General features: G+C 56.3%; 3 protein-coding genes across 3 annotated transcripts; 2 read left to right on the top strand and 1 right to left on the bottom strand.

Annotated features, from left to right (window-relative positions):
- Positions 1–1,801: 1,801 nt before the first annotated feature.
- Positions 1,802–7,403, top strand: VOLCADRAFT_99445 (uncharacterized protein; the record flags this gene model as incomplete). The annotated part of the gene is made up of 9 exons (XM_002958196.1): positions 1,802–1,934; positions 2,008–2,114; positions 2,444–2,612; positions 2,990–3,186; positions 3,635–3,884; positions 4,350–5,515; positions 5,948–6,297; positions 6,698–6,934; positions 7,229–7,403. 9 exons carry the CDS (start codon positions 1,802–1,804, stop codon positions 7,401–7,403), a joined length of 2,784 nt encoding a protein of 927 aa, XP_002958242.1.
- Positions 7,404–7,706: 303 nt separating this feature from the next.
- Positions 7,707–9,919, bottom strand: rps9 (component of cytosolic 80S ribosome and 40S small subunit). Its single transcript, XM_002958176.1, has 5 exons — positions 9,861–9,919; positions 9,288–9,571; positions 8,968–9,065; positions 8,472–8,600; positions 7,707–8,191 (listed from the first exon to the last, which is right to left on the bottom strand). Exons 1-5 carry the CDS (start codon positions 9,886–9,888, stop codon positions 8,158–8,160), a joined length of 573 nt encoding a protein of 190 aa, XP_002958222.1. The 5' UTR covers positions 9,889–9,919; the 3' UTR covers positions 7,707–8,157.
- Positions 9,920–11,085: 1,166 nt separating this feature from the next.
- Positions 11,086–17,603, top strand: VOLCADRAFT_99442 (uncharacterized protein; the record flags this gene model as incomplete). The annotated part of the gene is made up of 11 exons (XM_002958195.1): positions 11,086–11,102; positions 11,206–11,279; positions 12,622–12,695; positions 12,986–13,049; positions 13,408–13,559; positions 13,900–14,129; positions 14,973–15,111; positions 15,758–15,820; positions 16,690–16,763; positions 17,197–17,314; positions 17,568–17,603. Coding segments are annotated over 11 exons (1,041 nt in total), but the record flags the coding sequence as incomplete, so codon positions are not given.
- Positions 17,604–17,974: the final 371 nt, after the last annotated feature.

The raw sequence follows: 17,974 nt of genomic DNA, 5'->3' as shown, positions 1-17,974 counted from the left end.
CTCTGGCCGCGGTGGCCGCACGGGCGCGACCGCGCCCAGCTTGTTCTCGTTCACGAAGTCACGGCCGCCACTGCTAGGCCGCCGCTGCACCGGCCGCTGCGTCGGCGCGGACGAGCTTCGAACTGCGTGTACATGACGGGCGGTGCTCAGTCGAGTATGAGAATGCCAACCATAGAGATCGCCCAAAGCCCATGAATCTCCGGCATGTACCCCTGATGTCACCTCTCCGTGCGAAAGCCTACAAGGCGACGTTGCTCGTCCTTCACTAATTCCCATTAACATCTACGCGTAGCGAAACCCAAACCAAGGCAAGCGGAGGGGCCCATGCACCTGTGCTGGAAATAGCGCTATGGCAGTGATAACTATGGGACCTCTGTTATCCAGCCTGTGCGTCCTTTCCGAGGTAGGGCTTACCTGGAGGAAGCTTTAATTTGCTGCCGCTCTCCTCCTGGCCCTCGGCTGCCTTACGGAGTGCGTTAAGCTGGCTCTGCTCGCGGACTGCTTGCGCGTTATTCCTCGCATGGTTCGTTGGGGTGATCCCGGCGCGGGCTTGCGCATCACGGAGCCCCCGAACAGGGTTCATTAGGTTCTCAATCTGCAGATAAGGAGACCCATAGCTCATAACAAGCATCGCAAAGAGGGCTAGCGTCCTGCTGTACGGGTGCACATGCTAAGAAGGGCGCCCAGTGTGCGACCCCCGCAGGGCAGCTAAGTATACCTCATCCGTGGTGGTGATTAGCTGGATGGGCCGCATCAAAATGGACTGGACAGAATCTCATTGCCAAAGCATGATGTGGTTCCAGGAGTTATAAGCCTACACAGATTAGCTCCATTGGGCGATGTAAACATCACCAGCTTGTCCGGTGCAAGGGGAAGGTGTACCGAACAACCGTAGGCCCTGTGTGGTTCCCAATATCCCAAAGCACCTTGCCTGAGTCCAACCAACCTGAGAGCTGTCTCCAGCGCTGTTGATCCGATGCCTGGGCCCAGAGGCAGAGCCTCCTTTGGGCGTGGGCGGGTTCCCGGCCCCAGGTGTTGGCGGTGGCTCCGGGCCAATGTTGTACACTTTGACCTTGGGTGCTGCATTACTATGGGCTGTACCAGCGAGTTTCCCAAGCGCATAGACGCTCTCGCCTTCATTTCTGTCGCTTGCACTACGTGGTCTTGATAATGAGCGCGGCGGCTTCCCGGCCATGATTTCGCGGGGCCGCGGCCCACCGCAAGCTTTTACAGGACGCTCTGCTTTCTGCGAATAATTTAGCGGTCGCCTAACTGCAAATAACTCCCCAAAATGGTGTCGCTATGCTAAGTAAATAAAAACTCTTCTCGATGCGAGCAAAACAATAACAAACAATAACCTTATGCTGTTCTAAAAGGAGCTGTCCCCAGGTAAGCTAGCAAATCGGATAAAGATGCCTGCATAACGAAGGTAGACGATGTGCTGCGTCAAAGTTGAAATATGTGTCCGTGAGTTATTCGTGCAACACCAGCTATTATGAGAAGAAGTTTATAGACAGTTACATTGAAGCAACTCCATTTTTCGGAAGAGGATGAAGGGAATGTACGTCAGTCGTTGGATTTCAGTAGATAGACAGCTGCGATGAAGTGAGGATTTGCGGACCCTGCGCTTAACACAACGGTTTCGGTAAATAGGGCTACGTAGCACTGGCTGCGCCTTCCAAAGTTTTTCATGTGGCCGTAACACCAGTATTACTGTAACATTTCCGCAGGGTTCCGCCAAAGTTTCAAACCTTCTTTCATCCACCGCCAACGTGTAGAATCTATACGTCTAGGCTCAGGAATGAAGAGCAAGCGCCGTGCCCTGCGTGGGGCTGTGACGCGTTTTGCGGACGACCTTCGTCGGGTCACCCAGCAGCTGAATGATGGCGTGGCCTCCCTAAGCAGGGCAACGCAGGACAAGCCATGCATAAGATGTAAGGGCTCGTGGGAGCGTAGGCATGTGGCTTTTCATGAACCAAGCGAACACATTCCCTCTTCTGGGTGCAGTGAGTGAGTTTCGAGAAGTACTGTCAGGAATACAAGAAGAGGTCTCCGACATTACGACTGCAGTTGAGAACTTGGAGAGGTTTACTATCGAAACAATTTCCTTCGAGGTGGGTACGCACGGTAACCCCCCGAGTCGCCATCTTGCGCATCCCCAAAGGACGCGCTGAAACGCGCGCCATTTCGGTTTGTGATGCAAATCTCAGCCATCATTTTAAGAAGTCTTCGGTTCCCATAACTTATGACACGCTACCCTGTGGCCCGTGGCCGTGGCCGTGTCACAATCATCACTTTCATGTGCATGCCACAGGTTTAAATTTGCAGCCCGCGATGCTGCAAAAGCACATACATGTGGTTCTCAGCCGACATTGCCCTTTCGCTCCCGCCAAAAGTCAGTCATCATGCTACACCGGCCCACCCTAAATCGAATCCGCCACAGGAGCTCTTGGGCCACTGCCTAGCCTTGTACCAGGCCAATCGGAAGACCCTTGATAATTTGAAGGATCACCTGCAGCAGTATGGTTACCGACAGCCTCCGGCCCTTGTAATCGAGCCCGAGAACCCCGTATCTGCAGAGGTGGTCGCCGCCATCAAGGCTCGTCTTGGCGGTGTGTCCGCGCCTCCTTAGCAACTGGCTTCGCGTTGGTAGACGAACCCTGCAATAGCTGCTACACCCTGCTATAACCCATGTTTCCCATTGCAGCGTTTCGTCTCCTCCACGGCTCCACGTGCGGGTTGCACATAACCGCCTGGCAGCCTCCTCAATCCAAATTTTTTTTTCTTGCCTAGTTCTTAGGCCTCCGTGTTACCTTTTGTGTGTAATACGACCTTTAGGGTAGCGGTGGTGACGTAAGGACCACATTATATTCGAACAACTTCATCAATTTCGTTGAATGCCAGCATGTCTGCCCGCGTGCGCAAACCAATCGGGCTTCTGCACATGTTTGAGGTTCATCTCTTTCGACCATCCTATCGACCCGCGCAGGTGACAAGGTTGGCGTGCAGGACAGCAGTAGCAGCAGCGACGATGAGGAAGAAGAGCTGGCGGACTACAGCTACAGGACTGACTTGCGAGGTGGGGCGGCTGCTAGCGCCCGCAAGGCGCGTGGCATTGTGCCGTCGACAGCGGGCGGTATGGGCCCTTCTGCTCTCTTCCAACAAACCAACAAGATCCAACGCAAGGTAAGGCTGATGACCAAGGAGCTGGGGTAAGGTTGTCGCTGTAACCATGACTCTTAGAGAATAGTGCGCACAGGTGGTCCTTATGGGACTTTTCTAGTAATTGAACTGCCTACTCATGCACAGTTTCAGGAATAGCAGCGACTTCGACGGCTACACTAAAGACGAGTTGCAACACGACAGGCCGTGCAGCGCATGCTGGCAACTTGGGATTTACCACCAGAAAATTGCCTCTCCACCTACTCCAGTGCAATGGTGACGCTGCATGGAGCATAGGGAGCCTCATTAGGCGAAGCACATTCGGACCTTTCCGCGTCTGTACGATGTTTTAGCACTGACAGTACTTTCAATGTGGAAGCGGCAGGGCGTGGGAAGAGTAGATCCGCTTGTTTCTACCGTCAGTTCGGAAAGCGTACTGCGCAGAGCCCTCCTGGGCCCCATCCTCTCGCAGGGATCATCGTTCTGCTATGCCAGTGAACATGAGACCGCCGCCGACAAGGACACATCCGAAGAGGAATGGGATACCACCTTTCCGCGGCGGCAGCAGCAGCAGCAGCAGGAACAGCAGCAACCGCGTTTGCCGCCGGGCGCTGATGCCATCGCGGTCGTGGGCGCTGTGTATGGCCATGTGCGCCCGACCGGGGCCATGGCTAGCAAAAGCCGCATCTTGATGAGTATGCAGGCAGCCAGCTTAAGTGCAGGTATCGGGTGCAAGGCCGTGGGCTAGGAGTTCGGTGCGACCCACTATTCCGGAGTATCTGGGATTGGGGGGTGGTGGTTACAGTGGGCAACGGAAGGAAGCCAGGGCCAATGAGCGGCACATGCCTTTCATGATATCGGTGCGCCCGCTTTGAGTAGGAAATCCCGTACATGGGCCAACATCGTGAGGCAGCTTGAACGGCGAAAAGTCCTCACCTCACATGCTTTTTCCTGGGCTCACTTGGAGCGTCTATGAAAGTGTTCGCTGTGGCGTGAGTTGGGGACTCCGAGTTGACGCAGCAGAATTTCAAGGGAGGCTTGGGCATGCAGCTGCTTTACGGAGGCTGGCCCCTGACAATGATACCGCCTCTACCAGCCTCTCGCCTTGGCGGTACCATCATTGCACTCACCAATTTGCGGTTTCCGGCCTTCCCGCATTGCCTGCGCCACCTGCCTGGCCTCCCCAGCCGCCACTGCCGCCGCAGCCGTCCAAGCCTCAGCAGGCAAGCCTATGGTGCAGCACGCTACCAGCGTCGCTGGCGCCGCCAACCGCGGCTCCCTCAGCACGGAGCGGCCAATCTCGCCAGAGACTGCCAAGATCCTGGCCAAGTTGAACCGACAAGAGGACAAGTCTGACGAGGACCGCGGGCCAGTCTCCCTAGCAGCATCCTTCGACTTGGCGTGCCTGGCGGATTCCACAGCCGCAGACCTCACGGCATCAATGCGCGATCTGGCGCCGTTTGGGCTGCGCCGGGTTGCTGTCGAGGAGGTAAAGAGCAGGATAGCAGCCGGAGACAATTTGGATCAGATCCAGGCAATGGGCGCAACCGGTCAGCAGCCGCTGCCCCCCCCGCCACCATCGATCGATAGTGGCACTTTCGCGCTGCATGAGGAGCTGATCTGCAAGCCCGGAGCCCCTGCGCCGTTGAAGCCCTTCGTCCCGCCGCTGAACCTTGGTCGGTGCACCGCAGGCGTGCCTGCGAACCTGCCAATGGGTCCCTCACTGTCAGAGAGGCAGATGCCACTAACCTCACAGCAACGGCAGCAACAGCAGCCTGTCGGCAGCCGCATTCCGCTGAGCCCACGCCCGCCATTGCCGCCGCCGGCAGTTTCCACACCGGATCGGGACCTGCAGGCAATGGCGACGGGCTCAGGCCCCACCTCGCGGTGTGCGACACCGCTGTCAGCGCTTCGTGCGAACCGTGAGCAGCACAACAAGTTGCTTGCAGAGAAAATGGCGGGGTTGGAGCGCGAATGGATAGAATCAGGCCAGGCAGCCCTGACACCCATGCGCAGGAGCATGGGCGGATTAAGTCCCGCGGCAAAAGGGGATCTGGCGCCGTTTGTGAGGGCCAAGTCGCCAGCACCTTCACGTGTGGCAGCGGCGGCTGCGGCAGCCGCGGCAGCGCTGATTGCACAGCCCAGCACGTCCATTGCAACCCCAAGCCGGCTAAGCCGCAACAACGAGTTGCAAGGTCATCCACAGCCAATCGTCAATGGCGTTGCCGCCACCGCTAGCGCAGCGGCTGCGGCGGCGGCGGCGGCTGCCGCAGCCCTCCCGCGCCGTGATGTCAGTGCGCATGATGCGTTGCTTCGCACTTCCGTGGCCTCAAAGCCTGCTACCGCCGCAGGGGTGCGCACGCCATCCCGGCCTATCCGGGGCCTCGGAACACCAGGCCGGGTGCCGCAAACCTACAGCAGCAGCCCGACCACAGCCACAGCAGCTGCAGGCACGGCAACAGGCACCGAGCCTACAACGCCCCGAGGGGCAGCACGTATGGCGGTGGCGCGTTCGACTGCCATGGCCGTTGGGGGCGGGGGAAGCGCGGCAAAAGCCGCACCTTTTCGGAGGTCCTACGGGGGAGCCCCGCTAGAGGCTGCAGCAGCCGCTGCCGCTGCGGCCGCTGCTATCGAGCCGCTCGGCACAACACCAGGACGCGCGAGGAGGGTTACAGCTGCAGTAGCCGCGACCGCCTCACCTTCGGCGTCCGGCATGCCCAGTCGCAGCCGCAGCGTCACTGCTGCCTCTGCCTCCACAACGGTGGTGCCACCGGTGGTGCCGCAGCTGCGTCTGGAAGCCTGCCGACGGCCTGGCTCTACTGATGCCCGCGGCGGCGCCTGGCCCGGCTTTCCACTCTCACGCAGGGGCCAAGAAAGCGGCGGCAACAGCAGCAGGATTGGAGCTCATCCGGTGTCGGCGGGTAGGGGCTGCGACAGCAGCGACGGGGGCAGCGGCCCCGATGATGTAACGCTCGGGATGCCGCCCGCGGTGTCGAACCCAAACACCCCGACGGCTGTGACGCCGGGTAGCTGCGGCGCCCCTTGTGGGCCTCCGCTGTCGACCGTTCTTTCACCCAACGCAGCCAGGCTGGCATCGCACCCTTTGGGGGACATCTTCGGCGGTGGCCCAACTCGGTGCGGCTATGAAAGCTAGACCCAACTGGGCGGGTGACGGTTAAAGACGACCTTAATGCATTGGCCATGCACGAAGCATGCGCTAGCATGGGTCCTTTAGTTAGGTTCATGTCGCACTAAGCCTGCCGTTCTGGACGCGGGTCCACTTGTTGTGGTGAGGAGAAACAGAGCTAACAGGCAAAGGAAAATGAATGGTGCAGTGCCAGTCCGATGGCGTTGGCCAGCTGTCAGGTTACGTTTATCCTCGCACCGGAGCCTCCCAGTGTGCACGCACTGTGTTAAATGAAACTCTTGCACGTTTGTACATGTGCTTAAAATGCACACACAAGATGTATGTGCTTCAAACATCTGGCCGTCACGTCACAGCAATGAAGGACATGTGGCTTGTCCCCGTCTGCAGGGTCTCCTCGCGGATCCCCACGCCTGGCAAGAACGCCGGTGCCCATGCCAGGCTGCCGACAGGCGCCGTGCTGCCTTCAGGGGCTGCTGCCGCCTCAAGCACTACTGCCCCATGCGTGGCCATGGAGCTTTGCAGTGAGGAGGAGTGGCGCAGCCTCCCGGGCACCTTGCAGCTAGCTTTCCCGCTGGAGGTGCTCAATGGGCACATTCGCGCGCTGGCGCAGACACTTGCTACTAGGTGCTGAAACAGGATGGGGACGAACAGGCAATCACATTGTATGGTACCGGTAGCTGAGTGTATGGGGGGTTCTTTCCACAAATACCAGGAGTATGGGACACTTGCCACCGTTGAGCAACGGCACTCCTGCTAAAAGTGTATTCCTGCCTCGACGGCCCGAAGGGGTTGTCACGCAGGGAGCACTTCGCATTGGCACAACCCATTGGCACAATCCCATGATTTATTTGGAATGTAGCCAGTCATACTGCCTTTCATACATTTTGCGGGAACCCCTCGTTGGCGGTGCTGCCGCAGGCCCCTTTCGACCGCCGACGCCTGGAAGTACTTCTCCGCAGCCGACATGGAGGCCCTGCCGCTGAATAGCGCATCCGCTAAACGTCTCCTCAATACGTTGGTCAAGCTAGGCCGGTGCCAGGTTGTTGGTGGCGGAGGCCTTGGGGGGAACATGCTGTACAGCCTGCTATCCTGATGGTAGCTTGTGCATACTTAGCACGCAATGCAGTTTCGCAGGTTATGGCTCGTGGCTAACTGGGCTCATCCATTCATTCATTTACGTTGTTTATTAGAACGGTGGGTATGGAAGGGTATGCTTGTGTCAATGTGCGTTACACCAAATGTGGCATTTGTCAATGCGGGGACGTTTTGTACTGCTCGCAAACCCAAGCCTGGTAAACATGTTTGCCACGCATAATGTGCATGCGTGATAGCCGAGACGTGGAGAGAAGTTCCGATGTAGCGAATGGCTATAAATCTTCACAGATCATGTATCATTGGTTCCTTTATAGGGTTACAGGAGCTCTCCAAGGGGAAATAAACTCGCCAAAGTACTCTTCGTAACCCAACACTGCCTGAGAATGTAAGCACAGGACTTTAGACAGAACTGACCTCTATTCCTGTATTTATATCATGTTACTGTCTGCTCCCTGAACCATCACGAACCCTGAACCATCACGAATAAGTAACGCCGTTGTCAGAAGTTTTTGGGCAAGTTGTCTACGGAAGTACGATAACTGCGAAATGGAGACTTCCAGTACCCATAAACAACCCAACTCCACGTAGCAACCAAAATGTTCATTGCCGTGTTGTAATGAATGTCCATTTGCTGCGGTATGGCACTCAAGCTGATGTGTTTGTGCGTCAACGAAATGTATTAGACACAGGTGCAAATGACCGGGCCGGGGTTGTTACAGCATTCCTCACTGCTGTACTGCAATTGAAATTGCTTACTCATCATCGTCGCCGCCATCGCCACCCTTCCTGCGAATTTGAAGCAGCATAACCATTAGCTCCAATTCATTGGGCCGGACAATCGAGAGCCAGCTGCCTACACTACAAACTACAAATATAGCTCCTTCATTCATGCCTCACGACCAACGTGTTCAACGACGATTCCCACATATTACAATGGCATTAGATGATTACAACAGGAGGTGACCCAGTGCTCAGGGCTTCACTCTCCAAAGATAGGCTACGCAAAGCTTCAAACTTGTACGGCAAAAACCATCCTGGGCCCTGTTTACCCGGCGATACTACTCACTTGGCGTTCTTCCGCTTGACGCGGCCCGGGCGGCCGCCGCCGAAGGGGCTGGTGAGGGCGAAGTCGATGTGCTTCTGGCTGTCCACGCGCACCATGAAGCTGGGCACGTTGACCACCTGCTTGCCCACGCTGGGGAGACGTGATGCGACAGAACGGCAAATACGTCAAGGAGCCAAGCAGTACGTGCTCGAGCAAACACTGTTATCAAACATATCCTTCAATTGTGTCCTTAATTGCTCAGGTAGCATTCACGCCCGTACCCCGTCATTTAGAGCGGTCCAAAGCTAGACCGTTCTTCAGAAACAAAAGTTCTCCTTCTAAGAAGCGAAATACTGACCGAAAACCCAATGAAAACACACTCGTGCAACACGCCTCACACGGATGCGACCCGTGCTAAAACTCTAAAACCCCTAGGTGAGCAGCACGTCAAGCGCCTCCCGACCCGGCCACAACGGCTTCCCCCCAAATATCAGTACAGAAAGAGGCAGCTCCTCACCGGATGTGACGCTGCCGGATCAGCACGCGAGCGTGGTGGATGGACTTTGCCAGACCCTGCTTAAAGACGAGGGTCTGCAGGCGGCGCTCCAGGAAATCCTGTATGTGAACATGAGAAGACAGCCAAATAATAAGCGCGCAAGCCTCCAGTCTGTAGGTGGCGTGGATTGCTGTGTTTCCTGGAGGTCGCAACCCAACGCACAACCCGTCTGTCATTGCAATATGTTCGCATGCAACAGCCGTAGGCATTAGTCAATTTCGGCAGCGCTGATCCATGCAGCACGGTTTCGCATAAATATGCCGCCGAAGCCGGCGGCTCACCTGGGGAGTCAGCGCCAGCACGTAATCCAGCTTGTCCTGGCTCTCGCTGAGGAGACCATAGCGGTTCATACGACGCATAAGCGCATTGCCCTCGAAGATACGCTTCGGGTCCTTCTCTTCCAGGGTGAGTAACACACGCGCAGCATTCCGAATCTTGCTCAGGACCATCTGCACGCGCCAAAGCTCACGCTTGTTGCGCAGACCATACTCTCCGACAAGCTTCAGCTCAGCGTCCAGGCGCTCCTTCTCATAAGGACGCCGGGGCTTCTTGAACGTCTTGCCATCTGTGGCAATCCATGATCCATGTAAGGGTTAAGCCAAATTATACAATAAATCAACAGTCATCTGTTCAGAACTGCACACGAAATGCTGCTCCTGATAATATATGAAAACTTGGCGGCCTCCATTAGGCGACTTGGGCGGCGCAGGGTAGTGTCGGTGGTGAAATTTCGTATGATTAAAACATAAAGGATGCTAATTATGCCGGGTTCTGGCTTTACGTCCACCGCAAGAAAAGGCCGATTATTGCCCTGACCGCCGCCCTCGCCCCAGCTAAAAAGCATGCCCGCTTACAGTTGCGGTAGAACCCTATCTTCGGCATCTTGGCAACTCCCTGACGCCCTACAAGGAGTTGAAAGAGAGAGTCAGGTTTGCCTTCCCAGCCTTCTATGCAGGTACGGCGCGGCCCCTCTCCTGGAGCCAAAGCCTGTTCTGTTCGTTCTCAGAGCCAAGGCCAAATCCAACTTCTATAACCAATAGGCCTTACGTGACACAAGCGTGTGGAGCTGGCTGGTTTGCGGCAACAGGTGCACAAGCGCGCATCTAGTCTAACGGTCTCGTTACCCTACAATTTGACCCAGGACGTGTGCAGCTGGTTGTTTACTGCGAGAATTTCCTACGATTTGCAAAACATTATCGACGTAAATCCACTGGGTAGTTAGGTCCGCTGCCCAAGGTAGACCATTTGAAATGGCTTTTCCAGCGACCAATCTGGTGCGCGCCACCGCACCATGGCTAGCATATCAGGTACAAAACCTTGCTGGCGCAGCGTTATTTGCTTCGTCGGCAACGACGTCCTCACGACTGGCGTCTTCGGGCTCAGGCCTTGCCAGCCTCACGACAGCTGCCGGCGTCGCCCAGGCGCCCGCGGAAGCCGCTGCAGCGCCTGCGGCTCAACCCTCCCCTTCTCCCCTTGGCCAGCAACAACCCCCTGTGCTGGCGGTTGAAGCCTTTCGGAGGAAGCTGGCTCAGGGTACGTGGCATAGGGGCAGTCCAACCCCCTCCAGCCAATCAAGGTATTGGCAACCCAAGGCCAGGCAGATAAGATCTCAGCTTTTGAAATAACAGGTGCTAAGTTAGGGAGGAAAGGCCCTGGACATGCAAAAGAAAGGTACACACACGAACTTCACGCAATAAACTGCAAGCACACGCGCAAAAAACTTCATGGCAACGAACGGCTTTGTCCACAAGTACCACACTGATCTATGACGTATGTCGTACACACATAAAGGTGCACCCCAACGGAACGATGCTATATCAGGTTGGAGCGGTTTGCTTAGAGTGTGCGCGAGGGGCTGCCGGCTGGTTCCCATGCGTGGATGGGCGATCGGGTATATGAGAGGAGTTTCAGGGGGGTTGGTGACCGAGTTGACGTTGTGCGATAAGTAAATGGACGAGCTGGATTTTGCGCTGCTGTTTACCATATAATGGTTTTTGCAGCGGTGGGCGAGTCTGAGATGAAATTCGTCGGCTAGCTGTGGGCGTGTATAGACGTGTAGACGACGTATTCCCGACAAGTATGGGCGTATTTGGCAGGTAAGCGCATTCATCATGACGTATGTCCGACCCGCGCAGCGAGCTCCGTAACCACAGCCAGCCACAGCTTCCGCATCCCGGTTCTCCACGTTCTCCCGCTCAGCAACAGCAGTGGCAGTGGGTGGCATCCAGGATGGGAAGATCCGTCCGTAGCGGTGTGGGAGGAGGATGAGGAAGGTGAAACCAGAGAAACCTGTTGGCAGTGGCACCAGCAGTAACAACAGCACAGCAATGACACCACCAGGACCGGACCCGCGCCCGGATGATGGACGCCCCGTATTTTTGTCTCTTTGCCCGTGTTGCCCGTGCTTTGTCAGGAAACGAACAAAGCCATGGCAACATGGCTCGAATCAAATCAAGTCGCGCAGATTACGGCGGTGGTCCCAAACATAAGGAAATGGCGCGAAAGGGTGGGGGGAAAACCCTGTGCGGTGTAGAAGCAGAGGGATAGGGATATCTGGGGCTGGTATTGATTGGGGAGGGGGGAGGGAGGGGACGCTGGTAGGACACCTCGACCATTGGTTTATGTGGGTGGTCGTTGAGGCCAGTGGGGGCTGCTAAGAGAGGTAAGAGAGGACCCCGGCGAGGCGCTAGAGGGAGTGATGCCCTTGATACCCTTGACTTGGGTGTCCTGGCAAGTGGTCCTTCGCTGCTTGCAAAGAAGGAAGGATAATCCGATTCCCCCTTCCCTTCCGCCGTGGAAGATCGTTTAAGACAGATAGAAACCAGGGCATTTGAAAAGTTACAGAATTATGTACCAGCTAGAAGGGAAACCCAATTCGGCGAAGGAAGGGTGTGGTGGGCTGGGGTGAGGTGCGGCAGCTCGGAAGTTTGGGACATGACAGGTCATAGCGGGAGCAAGGAAAAGTTCATCAACGTCTCTCGTTATCTCTTTCTCTTCTTGAAGTAATATAACTTTGGTAAACCAGGAAATCATAATAGCGAAATTTGTTTTCTTACTTGAAGTGATGTGATGTCGTACACCGTGCCATGAAACAAGAAATGGTATGTTCACAACTTTCTCAATGCCACTTTCCTCTCCTCTCCTGGCGTATCGGGCATTTACTAAACGGTTTCAGGCCAGGTGCCTCCGGGGCTCCCGGCCATAAGAAAGGGTTTGGGTTGGAGTGGGGTGACGGGAAAAGCACGGGAGGATGGTGTGGTGGGAGGGTGACGATGTGGGGAAGATGCAAAAAAACCCTAAGGGATCAGCGGGCGGCAAGATGGGGAGGACGGTGGCTCTTGCCGGCGATGGAGGCTCATGGAAAAGAGGAGGAGGATGGAAAACCTAACATCCAAAAACACCCGCGCCCTTCTTCCCCCTGTTCCGAAGCGCCGCAAAGCATGAGTACTGGTTGTCCCAGCACACATTCTGTGGACCTCCTGGAGAAGGTAGCGCTTTGACTTTTGCACTGCCTTTCATTGCATGGCATCATCATCACCTTCATGATGTAATTCCCGGACCCCCTCCCTCCCGCCTCCCTCCACACTACCCCTCCCTGGACGCGGCGGACGTCAGGTCCCGACTTCTCCGACTTCCTGACGGGCCGAGAGCTGGCGGAGAAGTACAGCGTGGAGGCGCCTAGCTGGACGGTAAGTTGGTGGTGGTGGTTGGTGGTTTGCCGGTTGGTAGTTGGCTGGGTAGTTGGCGGATAGTTGGGGTCGGGGTCTGAGACCGCTTGAAGGTCTCCTCCAGTAGCGGGCCCCCTCATGTTCACATACACCTATACATGCATACATATATACATACGCACGCACGCACGTGGCAGCTGGGATCTCTTTTGGTGCCACGGGTCCTCTGAACCAATATCAAGACGCTCTCTGTGCTACCCCCCCTGGCTCCACCCTCCTTCCCCTCCTCTGCTCACGTGCCATTGCCAAAGGCCAAGAAACGGAAGCCCGACTGGATGAAGCGGTCCAAGTTACCCGGGGGGGAGAAATACACAGGTAAATGGAGCGGACCAGGGGGGGAGTCGCACACCTATATATAATAGATATACACATATACAGACAGACAGACAGACAGACACCACAGGCACACGTGCCCTTTGGCATTAGCCTCCCTCTTCTCCCCCCGGTTAAAACCCCCTTACCCCCTCACTTAAAACGCCCTTAACCACCATGGACGTCGGTAATGGTCGTTCTTCGCGATTTGCTGCGCCATGATAGAACGCCCCCGCTGATCCCCCCTCTGCCCCACTCCACTACCCGCACCCCCTCCTTTCCAGCAGCAGCTTCACTCGTTCGTGGTTCATCTTTCCCCCCCCCCCCGTTCCAACCCTCCGCACGCATACCGCGCACACAGAAATCAAGGCCAAGCTCCGGGAGCTGAAGTTGTCTACCGTGTGCGAGGAGGCGCGGTGTCCCAATCTTGGGCGAGTGCTGGGGGGGAGGAGACGGACACACCGCCACCGCCACCATCATGCTGATGGGAGACACGTGCACTCGGGGGTGCAGGTGGGGAGGAGGGAAGGAGGAGGGAGGGGAAGGGAGGAAGAAGAGGGGAAGAGGAGGGGACAGGGAGTGGGTCGTCCTTAGCTTCCCTTAGGACACGACCTACTCGACTTACCCTGGCTTGGCTGTGGATGAGGTGCGTGGTGGTTGTGTGTCTGTATGTCTGTGTGTTTTGGTCAAGGTTTTGGGGAGGTTTGCAGCAGGTGACCGCGGCTCAGCTCCGCTCAAGCTTGGTGTGTCCCACCGAGTGCCGTCAGCATCCTGCTTTCCTAACCCCTTTCGACCAGTACGCTCTTTGCTCTTTGCCAATACCCCCCCCTCTCCCCCTTTTCCTTTCGGTCAGTTCTACGTCTGGTACACACTTGCCCTGGCAGCAGCTTCACTCGTTTGTGGTTCGTCTTTCCCCCTTTCCCGGCCCCTTCTTCCCCCCCCCTCCGCGGGCCCCGGGGGCCCCTCCATTAGATTCTGCGCGGTGAAGACCTCCAAGGCCCCTGCCCCCCTGGACCCCAACGAGCCGGAAAACGTGTCCAAGGCGATTGCGGCATGGGGACTGGACTACGTGGTGCTGACGAGGTGGGTGGCGGGGCTGGCTGGCTGGCTGGTGCGTGCGGGGGCTGGGGAGTGTAAAAGGGGGGTGTTGTCAGGGTATGGCCGGCGGGCAGCTCTGGAGGGGGCTGCGGGGCCGGGGGAGGGAAAAAGCCAACTGCATTCTCTACATCTTCATCCGTATTGTTATGAAATTGAGGGTAATTGATTGCCGAGAGAAGGAAGCAGCAGGGGTGACTTGACGGAGTGTGTATGTTGTTGTGCCTGTGTGCGCTCTCTTGCGCGGAATTTCCTAAAAGGATTTCGGCATACATACATGCATACATACGTACATATATACATACATACATGCGCTGCGTGCTTAAGCGGACGAGGGAGGACGATGATGGTCCACCACGTAACCGCACTAAAAACGGTTTACCGTTCACGGGTCTCACTCAGGCTTTTACGGACAACCTCCGCACTTATGCGGAACTTGTAACTTGTAACATACATAAGACATAAGACGCAAGATACAAGTAGTCCTAGTCGGCCCGGTAGGCCGCTGTAGCGCCTCCGTTTGTTTCTGCGGGCTCTTCACATCACGCTCTTCTAATCAACACCTACTTAGGGTTTTAAGGGTTCATTTTTTTCAAGCTACGTCTACATTTCTTTTGAAAATTTCTACAAGGTCGCTGGTGATTACGGAGCTCGCTTCGGGAACGTTATTCGTGCACCACCACAATCGGCATTTCCCTCATCGCGGGTCCGAAGATCATTAGAAAACACACACACACACACACACACACACAATTACCGCCCGCGCGTGAGTGGGCTGGCACCCATCCCTGCGTCCCTCCGCTGTGTACGAATGTATGTATGTTTGTTCAGTGTGGATCGTGATGATCTTCCTGACGGGGGTGCCGCCCACATCGCCTCCACCATCCGACTGCTCAAACAAAAGACCCACGGGTCGCTGCTGGTGGAGGCGCTGGTGCCGGACTTCCAGGGCAATATGGACTGCGTCAAGGTGTGTGAAATGGTGGGGAGGGAGGGAGGATGGCATAGCGGTTACAGAGCACAGCAATGTGCGTGCATCTGCGTGTGCATAAGTATGTATATATGTATCTATGTATGATGTGTGGGGAAGGGGGCCACATCTTCACCCGTGGCAGCTACCCGGCGAAATCCTGCCTTCCCTGGTATTTCGGGGCACCCTCATCCAGCCACCCTAGCCGACTTCTCAGTGAATTGCTCGGGTTCCGCACCCACCACCAGCATCCAACGGAATCTGCCGGGTCGACAGCGGCCCAACTGCATTCCTGGTCAGCGCGCAGGTCTACTTAATCCCAGGTCACCACCGTCCATCGACTAGGGGCACTCTTGCCTTCCACCATCGGAACGATTTCCGACCCTGACAGGTCTCGATCCCGAGATCTCCCGGGGGCAACGGCGTGTGCGTTACCAGTAGTGCCTGACCTATGTATCTATCTATGACTGGACTCGAAGAGCTTCGACTGGAATCCACTGTACTGGACTCGACTCTCCTCAAACCCCAATGAGGCCACACGATGGGTCCTGACGTTGCCTCTTTTATTTCTGTGTATAACGCCCCTCCCCTATAACGCCCCTCCCGACCTCGGGGGGGGGGGGGAATTTGAATCGCCACCTCACAGACCATTGTGGACAGCGGCCTGGACGTGTACGCGCACAACATAGAAACCGTTGAGCGGTTACAGGTAGGTGACAGTTGGGAGTTGGGAGTCGGAACTACCAGCACCACATTCCTCTAATCAGGTAACGTCTCGGGTCTAGTCGCCTCCACGTAACAGACATAGACATACATACAGGCATACATACAGGCATACATACAGGCATACATACATACATACAGACATACATGCACCTCACGAGTACTTTCCTTGCGCATCCTAAAACGCCGTGTCTTTGGTCGTACAGGGTGTCGTACGGGACCGGCGCGCGGGCTGGTCCCAAAGCCTTCGGACGCTTCAACGGGCCAAGGAGCTCGGGGCGCAGGCGAGCTTGCGTATGTGTGTGTATGATACGTGCGTATGTGTGTACACGTACGATGTGTACGGTGCCCTGTGCGTTTTGCGTTGTTGATGTGTGTATGATGCCATGCGTGTGTATGTCCCTAGGGGGCCCCTAGGGGTAGGAGGGGTCGGGGTGAATCCCGATTTCAGATGCAGGGTGTGCACACGGGTATTGGAGGCGCACACGACCGGCACACAGGTTGCTGTTGCCCACCCGACACGGATAGAATGGTTTTGTGATGTGACGTGTGGCTGCCGTGTGAATTTTCCCCTCACTTCCTCTCCCTTTTCCCCTCCCTTTTCCCCTGTCCTCTGGACGCCGACAGTTCATTTCTGGTTTCCTTGCATCCTATGAATTCCCCTGCCCCCAAACACATGAACACATCCCCACCCCGTTCAGCCGCACTCGCCATCAGCTTCGCTCGCCTGTCGTTCATTTCCCCCCTAGCTAAAACACACACGCACACACATGAACTTCTCCATCCCCTGCTTCTTCTTACACGACAATTGCCTTACCCCCCGTCTCCCCCGCCGCCGCCGCCGCCGCCGAGTAGGTGACCAAGAGCAGCATCATGTTGGGGTGCGGGGAGAGTCAGGAGGAGGTGGTGCATGCGCTCAAAACGCTCAGGTACTACAACGGGGGGGGGATGGGACAGCGAAGGAGAGGGACGGAGCGAGGGGGAGGAGGAGGACGGGGAGGAGGGAGGACGGGGAGGAGGAGGACGGGGAGGAGGAGAGAGGAAGGCTATTTTTTAGGGATGTGGCCCTGAGCGACCATGGGCTCCTTGTCCCCTTTCCGGGAGTGTTATGTTGTCGCGTCCGGCCCATGGCATTGGAAGAGATTGCGTTGGTCTCCTTCATGTTTACGTACGACAATATGAGAGGCCACTCACTTCCCGGTTGTGTTGCTGGATCCAAAACTTCCGTACTTTACTCTTTCAAAAATACTCTCTTTTAGACTTTTAATATGAAATGGTTGCGCACATGTCGCCGTTGACGTCGATGTAACCTTTGTGCGTACATACATACACACATACACACACATGTTCGCGTGCCACCAGGGCTCACGGTGTGGATGTGGTGACTCTGGGACAGTACATGAGGCCCACCAAGAAGCACATGGCGGTTTCGGAGTTTGTGACGCCGGAGGCCTTCAAGGCGTACGAGCAACTTGCGCAGGTGGGTGAGGGCGCGGGGGCCCGGATGGGTACTGAGGGTAGGTGAGGGGTGTGTGAGATGTGTTTTTGGTGGATGTTGGGGATTGTGTGGGAGGGCGGGACGGAGGAGATGTGTGTGGGTGTGTATGAGGGGCTTTGCAGGAGGTGTAACGGTGCGTTCGGAGAGTGTCCCTAGCTACCTCAACCTATGATGCACCTCCACTTTGCCTCTTCCCCCTCCTTCCCGCCTTCCCTCACCACCACTACCTCTGCAGGAGATGGGTTTCCTTTACGTGGCCAGCGGACCCATGGTTCGCTCCTCCTACCGAGCTGGCGAGTTCTACATCTCCAACGTCCTCAAGGGCCGACGAGAACAACAACAACAGCAGCACCAGCAGCAGCAACAACAACAACAGTAACAACAACAGCAACAACAGTAACAACAACAACAGCAACAACAGTAACAGCAGCAGTAACAGCAGCAGTAACAGCTGCAGCAGCAGCAAGGGAAGGGGGGCCTCCCGTGGCAGCGGCAGTGGTGACGTAGGAGGCTCGAGATACGGGAAGGGCTACTGCGGGGCTACACTCCTTATGGGGGCTGTATGTGTGTGGGGGGAGGGGGGGGTAAAGGAACAGTGGAGACTGAGGGGAGGCAAGGCGGGAGGCAAGGAGGAAGGGGGCA

This window comes from Volvox carteri, assembly GCF_000143455.1.
Source record: "Volvox carteri f. nagariensis unplaced genomic scaffold VOLCAscaffold_88, whole genome shotgun sequence".
In the NCBI taxonomy this organism is placed as follows: domain Eukaryota; kingdom Viridiplantae; phylum Chlorophyta; class Chlorophyceae; order Chlamydomonadales; family Volvocaceae; genus Volvox; species Volvox carteri.
This window is presented reverse-complemented; position numbering and strand designations above follow the sequence as displayed.